We start from the raw sequence: 8,285 nt of genomic DNA on the forward strand, positions 1-8,285 counted from the left end.
TCCTCGAGTGAATGATCTGCACTTTTCTCCCTTCTGAGATGAAACTCATCAATTCTCCAAGTGAGCATGAGCTTCAGGCTGTGGCCAGGACCGATCCTTGGGGCTGTGGAGGCTCCTTGACACTCTGGCACGGCCTCAGTGCATAGTTGAGGTTGGGCAAGAGATACACATTGTAAATTGTGGGTGGAGTAGATTTTAATGAACATGAAAATTCTGACCTCGTTCTTGGTATTTGTCATTTTCATTTCCAAATCTACCATGAAAAAAAGAACTTGATATCCAAACAGCTCAGAAGATACAGGGTTGTATAAACTTGTTCCTTACCAGAACTCTGTCATCTTCTTCTTTTAAAAAATCAATGTCAGGGTATTTTAGAGTAAGATGAATCACCTCTTTTATATATTATCTACCTTCTGATAAAAAATTTTTTTAAAAAGTGAACAACTTGAGAACGCCCCCAATTCCCCATTTCCTCTCTTCAGGTTAAGTGTCCTGTCTCTTATAATCCCAATAGAAGGGAAATATATTCAACATGCATGTGATATTCTAGAGCTCATTTAAATCCACTATGTGTTTAAAATCCAGAAATATGTGGAAACACTTATACAAACTGTGTTAACGGTGCCTGTCCTGCACCCCCCTCAGCAACATAGCTTTTCTTCTGCCAAGAAGATTTTTGGCAGTTTTTAAAAGGTTCACTCTATTAAAAATGTTATAGACCAAATGGTTTTCTGATTGTCTTGACTGGGGACACTGACTCAAGCCACAAGGGGAAGGGTTGCAGAAGTCGGATGTTTCGTTTATTTACATAGAGGATTGCTGCTAATAGTCAGACACTCCTCTAGAGAACAGTTTATGTGTACAGCTCATAAAAAGGGAGTTAGATACTAAAGTAAAATAAGATAAAACTGTTTGCTTTAAACAAAGGCTGTTCAAAGTGAGGAGATGGGTCTCCAGTGCCCCTTGTGTGTTAGAATGTCGTATTTTCTGATTTATATGATTGTTGATGACATGGGTGTGCCTTGGGGCATCGCAGAGAACTTTATTAAAAGCTGGACAACACCAGCTTTTCTCTTGTGGTCTATCTTTCTGACACGACACTCCTTTCATCTGGTTTTGTTTCCAAAATATGTGTATGCAAATATCCAGGGGGACACACCAAGGATATAATAGCCCATTGACCAAATGTGATCCATACTTCTGCATTTGTGTTTTCTTTTCTCTCGACTCCAGAACAAGAAGCTCCTTTATGAGAAGATGAAGGGAGGACAGAGACGCAAGCGGAGGGTAACGTCTGACTGGCTGTGAGGCTGGGGGATGCCGAGAGCTTTCTGAGTGGGGCAGTTGACAGGCTGTTACCCTTGGGAGGTCAGAAAGTAGCAGAGTCCTTACACGTACAGTCCTGCATGGGGGCGAGGCTGAACAGTGGTCCCTGGTGACAGGAACCGTGCCTAGAAAGTCTGCCCTTGGTTTCTGTTGTGTCTTCTCTAGACTTTAGCATGTAATTTTTAGTGGCACACCAAGTTCTTTTTTAATCTTTTTATTTTGTATCAGAGTATAGCCATTACTGTACCATGTTGTGATAGTGCCGGGCAGACAGCAGAGGGACTCAGCCATAGGTATACATGTATCCATTCTGCCCGAAACTCCCCTCCCATCCAGGCTGCCACATAACACTGAGCAGAGTTCCATGTGCTATACAGTAGGTCCTTGTTGGTTATTCATTTTAAATATAGCAGTGTGTACATGACCTTCCCAAACTCCCTAACTATCCCTTCCTCCCATTTCTTCCCCCATCTTTTCCCACTGGACAAGCTTAATTTTTTTAACTTTGATTTTTATTTTGTATTGGAGTACAGGCGTTACTATACAATGTTGTGATTGTTTCAGATGGACAGCAAAGGGACTCAGCCATACATATGCATGTATCCATTCTTCCCCAAACTCCCCTCCCATCTAGGCTGCCACGTAACACTGAACAGACTTCCCTGTGCTATACAGTAGGTCCTTTTTGGTTATTCATCTGGCACAGTAAGTTTTGTGGCAAATCCACCACCATCATTGCACTCACAAAAAGCCAATTGCATCTCACCCGTGGGTGTAGATAGGGATGTGGGGAGCACAGGAGTGTATGTCCTTCCTCCAAGGGTCTATAGGCCACATATCCATCTGCATCAATTACATAAAAACTCGAACCAAGCAGGAAGTGTTGAACTGCCTGCTCCAGGCAATAATTTTGAAGAAGTGTAGGGGCAAAAGATGACATGAACAAATCTCATTCCTTCTGCATACTTTTTTTCTTGGTTCGGCCAGATGGATGTAAAAATCTACTAGATCCATTTTATTTGTTTACTGACTGGCATTTGCAGGGCTAGCTATTCACCATCCCAGGGCTGCCCTAGGCGCTGTTCATTTAGCCACTATAGTGATTCCTCTTTCAAAGCTGATGTCACTTGACTCTGGGCTTCCAATGTGTTTGATGGTGTTGAGACTGAACAAGTGGCTGGTGGTTGGTGCCTTTTTAGACAAAACTGCCTGGCCACCTGCCATTTAAAAGCAAAATTTTGGCAGCACTGAACAGCGTGTGGGATCTTAGTTCCCCCTCCAGGCATCGAACCTGTGCCCCTCCCACAACCCGCTTCTGCCTACAACATTGGCAGCATGGAGTCTCAATCACCAGACCACCAGAGAAGTCCCACCTGCCTTTTTTCTTTTTTTAAATCATATTTTAAAAGTTAAAGTCTGCTTATTCCATAGTCAAGTGCTGCCAGATAGTAACCATCTTAGTTAAAATATACAAACCAAACCATACACGCAAGGCCCCTGACTATGTATTTAGAATAGGAAGTACCTGGATCCAGACAAAATTGGGGAGTTTGGACAGTGGTCATTGTGGCCTTTCTGAATAGTTTTGCCAAATCTAGTCAGAATGCTTGAAGAGGTGTAGGTTTTCTGGACTCAGCATTGATTCCTCAGGCCCCCAAAACAGAAAGGCAGCCCCTGTGCTGCCTGACAAAATACAGAAGACCCATGGCCAGTTTTCTATTCAAGAAGCAAAGCTTTGCTTTGGAAACAGATGTTCAGAGAGTTAATCGGGTTATTCAGAGATTTCTCTTGGATGATTACAGTCTCCAGTGGTAGATGGTGGCAGGGAAGGTCTGAAGGGTGTAATGTGGTCTTGAGAGAACATCAAGAAATTCTATTCCAGGAGCTCAGAATACATATAATTTACCAGTAAGATGGGCTTGAATGTCTCCCCATAGTACAATAAGGGCATTTCCAAATAAGAACAACGACCATACTGAAATGGGTATCTTAGCATGAAGCTTTAATTGTCTCTACTTCCTGGCTCACTATTCCTCCTGGCCTGCCTTGGTTAATGACTGCAGGTCATGATTTAGGTCATTTTTGTATGAGGCCGGTGATGACCAAAACTCAGTTTGGCTAGGACACATGTTATAAAGGATTTTGCTTTGGCTTCATCTTACTCCACATAGGAAAGGCTGAGAATTTATGAAAATAGGGTCACTTTGACCCAGAGGTATCAAGTTCTTCCTATTCTCAGATATCTACAAAGATCCATGCCCATGTCATAAACCAGGGCCCTCTCAGGTCTGGAGGAGAAACAGAACTTACCTCCCTTGTCTTCAGACCTCAGATCATGTTCCCATCTTGATTGATGACTTTGACCACTCCTTCCGGTATGCAAATCAACATGAAGAAATTATGGGCTTGCTGTTATGAAAAATCAGGGCTTTCTCCAGTGAAGCTCAGCATCTGCTTTGGGTTTCCAAAGGTCATCAGAGGCAGGGGTCCAATCCCAATGGTTCTATCAGTTGTGAAATAGCAACTGTGTAACCTACCCAGTCTCTCACCCAAGGGAGAAGGTAAATATCTAAGTGCCTTGAGTTCTTCAGAAGGTATTTAAAACTAAGTATCATCACTATTGGGCTTCCCTGGTGGCTCAGTGGTAAAAAATATGCCTGCTGATGCAGGAGATGAGGATTCAATCCCTGGGTCAGGAAGATCCCCTGAAGGAGGAAATGGCAACCCACTCCAGTATTCTTGCCTGGGAAATCCCATGAACAGAGGAGCCTTGCAGGCTACAGTCCATGGGATCACCAAAAAGTCAGACACAACTGAGAAACGGAGTATGCACACACGTCATCATTATTATTAACCTTGTATGTAGGATTCAGTACTCAGACATTTATCAAAGAAGTTCAAGTGATTGCTCCTCTTACTTCCTCATTAATTCAGTTCCTTCATTGCCTGCTTCATTTGTTATGGCCTAGGTCTGGGCAGAAGGACTTGATCTCATGACAGTCCCTTACCAGGATGGCTTCTCCCCAGAATTACAACAGAGCCTTGGGTGGTTTTATGTAGCTTTCTAAATTTGCTCAAATCCAGTTGAATTCCTAGTTGCTTCAAGAAGGAAAGGTCAATAAATGACCTTTTAAATGGCTTCAAATTTTTAATTCTTAGGAGATACCTTGTTAATATTTGAGATCTGCTATTTATCTTATTTAAAGAGTTTGTCAGCCCTTTATTCCTGTATTTGATAAACATGACTATCATGAAGGGATACATGTATATGTATGACTGAGTCCCTTTGCTCACCGCCTGAAATACTATCACATCATTGTTAATCAGCTATATGTCAATATCAATTTTTTTTAAATGCTCCAAAATCACATTAAAGAACATAGCTTAGAAAAAATATTTTTAAATGAATATCTCATATCCTTTTAAATATGTTAGAAATTTCAGAATATATTTTTACTAAGAAAAAAATAAAAAATACTTATAGTACTGATTATACTTTTTCAGTCCATATGTGCTCCACCTAGCCAGAGATTCTGAAATGATTCTCTGGGTTAAGCCAGGCCATTCTAGTTGACAATTCCTAATATAAAAAAAGTAGTTATTCGATAACCCTATATGCAAAACAGAAAAAGAGACACAGAAGTACAGAACAGACTTTTGAACTTTGTGGGAGAAGGTGAGGGTGGGATATTTCAAAAGAACAGCATGTATACTATCTATGGTGAAACAGATCACCAGCCCAGGTGGGATGCATGAGACAAGTGCTCCGGCCTGGTGCACTGGGAAGACCCAGAGGAATCGGGTGGAGAGGGAGGTGGGAGGGGGGATCGGGATTGGGAATACATGTAAATCCATGGCTGATTCATATCAATGAAAGAATAAAAAAAAAAAAAAAGTAGTTATTTAAAATATTTTAAAGATGCTTTCCAGCAAAGTACTGTTATTTGGTAACATACCACTTTTCAGATCAATGAGAACATTGCATACTTTGTAATTCTCAGCTTGTTTATGATGCATTTTTGCAGGATAAGTTGGGCCTTTCATCATTCATAGTTTTACCTATCAGAATGTGGAAGTACATTTTTAAATACTAAACTCAGATTCCAGGCCTTCTGTTTAGGAGAATGTCTGCTCAAAAGTCATAGCAGGCAATGTCCCATGGGCAAGAGAGACCCCCTGTGAAATGCCTCCATTCATCCGTGGGGCTTAGAGGTGCCATGGGATTGCAGATATGTTGTAACTACAGTTCTTTCTTATATTTGTGTTTAGTTGTTGGAAGACAACGTCAATAAACAAATACCTTTCAAAACTTGAATTTTTGTCTGCTTGCTAAATACTCTTATAAAACTCCAATTCCTAGTTCAAATCCAAACCTCAGAAAATAGATATAAAATAAAGAAGGAATGGAAAAACATTGACTCATTCAGAATACCAACAGCTGAAAAGAATTTCAGGCAGTGGAGTCTTGAGTCAAAAATAAAGGAGTTATGTAAATAAGTTCATCTGCACTCTTTTTTTTGATTCCACATATAAGCGACATCATGTGTCATTTGTCTTTATGTGTCTGACTTGCTTCACTCAGTATGACAATCTCTAGGTTCATCCATGTTGCTGCAAATGGCATTATTTTGTTCTTTTTTTATAGCTAAATAATATTCCATTGTATGTATGTACCACATCTTTATCCATTCCTCTGTTGATGGATGTTTAGGTTGCTTCCATGTCCTGCTATTGTAAATAGTGCTGCAATGAACTTTGGAGTGCATGTATCTATTCAAATTATGCTTTTCTCTGGGTATATGCCCAACAGTAGATTGCTGGATCATATGATAGTTCTATTTTTAGTTTTTTTAAGGACCCTCCATACTGTTCTCCATAGTGGATGTACCAATTTACATTCCTATCAACAGTGTAGGAGGGTTCCCTTTTTTCCACACCCTCTCCAGCATTTAGTGTTTGTAGATTTTTGATGACCATTCTGACCGATGAGGTAATACCTCTGTAGTTTGGAGTCACAGATGTAGATAACAAACTTACAGTTACCAGGGACTAAGGGGGAGACAGAATAAATTGGGACTGACATATACACATGATGCTTCCCTGCTGGCTCAGCTGGTAAAGAATCCACCTGCAATGTGGGAGACCTGGGTTCAGGAGGATCCCCTGGAGAAGGGAATGGCTACCCACTCCAGTATTCTGGCCTGGAGAATTCCATGGTTGTATAGTCTATGGGGTCACAAAGAATCGGACATGACTGAGCAATTTTCACTATACACATTAGTATATATAAAATAAGTAACTAGTAAGAACCTGCTCTATAGCACAGGAAGCTCCACTCAGTACTCTGTAATGGCCTATATGGGAAGAGAATCTTTAAAAAAAAAAAGAGTGGATATATGTATTTGCCGTACACCTGAAGCTAAATTGTTAATTAGCTATACTACAGTAAAAAAATTTAAAAACAAAATATCACCATTTTATACATCCTAAAAAATAATAATAAATACAGAAGCTTTCTGTATAATTTCCTTTCCTTCGGCTTTTGAATTTGACTGAGAGAAGGTGACGGTGAAAACTAGAGCCCTTGAGGAGTCCTCTTTAAGTGGAAGGCTGCTTTGGAAGAGTCAGTCACAGCAGCAGGTAATCTCGGACCACTCTTCCCATTTGGCTCCATTCCGTCCTCTTCTTGAGAACATTCTTCTTGTCAAATGATTTAATTCTGTTTCATGTGAGGCTTTGTATCTGTTAATAGTGAGGGTTTATTAGCTGGTTCACTTCAAATCTTTATTCCAAAAAAGGGAGTGGGACCAAGCTGCACCTGATAATGAGTTGTGTGAAACAGTTGTGTGAAAGACATAATTAGACACATCTGTCAGTCAGTGTTTCTCTGGCCACTGAGGCATTAATGCATGCACCGAAGCCATCATTTGGTAGGTGGCAGGCTCCACTGTTACCTAGTTAACCCAACAGGTGAGAAAGAGTTCTGTTCACCTCTTCTGTGAGATGTCTGTATCTGGTATTCACATGTGATTCTAAACCATTATATATTTTTCAGAGTGTCAATCCATATCTACAAGGACAGAGACTGGACAATGTTGTTGCAAAGAAGTCAGTCCCCCATTTTTCAGATGAAGATAAGGAAGCAGAGTAAAGTGACGACGCAGTGTGGAAATTCATGTGACCTGCTAGACCGCCTTGGTACTGCTTCTGCCCGTGTGTTGTTAGAGCCCCTGTGAAGGGAAGCATGTTTCTAATTTAGATAAGTATGGACGAAAAGCAAATGTATTTTAGTATTGTGTTGTCCTTCATGCCAATAGCTCTGCTTTCTGCTAAATTAGGGTAAGAGCCTTTTTTCCCCCTTTAAATGTGGATCTGCAGTGAGCATTAAAATTGAAGTGTATGTGTCAACAACAATAAAAAGCAAATGAATGAAATGTCCTCTGATTTCTTGCAATTTAAAATGGTGTTTTGGGTAGCACTATTTTGGCCAGGACTATAAAAAGCTGGCATTTGATTTTTATTATGCAGTTCAGTCAGCCCTTATGCATTGTTACACACCAGTAAAGGAGACGGTATCCAGGAGGAGGAGCCGACACTTTTCACTTGGGTACATCTTAATAAATGTGCAAGCACAGGTATGTGAATTTTTTTAAATTTGAGGCTCTAAATTTTTAAAATTAAAAAAAATTAATTAAAAAATTAAATTTAGAGCATTATAAGAATGATTTCTTTGCTTACTAGGACAAACTCTCAAATATGATCTTATTTTAACAACAATACTGTGAAGTAAATATGGAGTCAGTATTATCATTCCCATTTGACAGATGGTGGGACTGAGACTCAGCTTCCATGAAAAGCTGAAAGTGGCACAGTCAACAAATAGGGACTAAGGTCAACTGACTCTGAGTTGTTTGATTGATTCAGCAGACTTTGGGTTTCTACGCTGTGTCAGGCACAGA

The 8,285-nt window shown here is 40.2% G+C and overlaps 1 protein-coding gene across 7 annotated transcripts in view; it reads left to right on the plus strand.

Annotated features, from left to right (window-relative positions):
- LOC122705149 (neuroendocrine protein 7B2) overlaps positions 1-7,760 on the plus strand; it is a 56,424-nt gene extending 48,664 nt beyond the window's left edge. For 3 of the 7 annotated variants that reach the window (XM_043920362.1, XM_043920363.1, XM_043920368.1), the window contains 3 exons: positions 1,234-1,287; positions 6,889-6,966; positions 7,382-7,760. In XM_043920362.1, the coding sequence (XP_043776297.1) occupies positions 1,234-1,287; positions 6,889-6,966; positions 7,382-7,477 (228 nt within the window). In that variant the 3' untranslated portion in view covers positions 7,478-7,760. The remainder of the gene's footprint in view (positions 1-1,233; positions 1,288-6,888; positions 6,967-7,381) is intronic. The other 4 variants (XM_043920364.1, XM_043920365.1, XM_043920366.1 and 1 more) reach the window with 2 other exon arrangements.
- Positions 7,761-8,285: the final 525 nt, after the last annotated feature.

This window comes from Cervus elaphus, chromosome 12 (genome assembly GCF_910594005.1).
Source record: "Cervus elaphus chromosome 12, mCerEla1.1, whole genome shotgun sequence".
NCBI classification, from domain to species: Eukaryota; Metazoa; Chordata; class Mammalia; order Artiodactyla; family Cervidae; genus Cervus; species Cervus elaphus.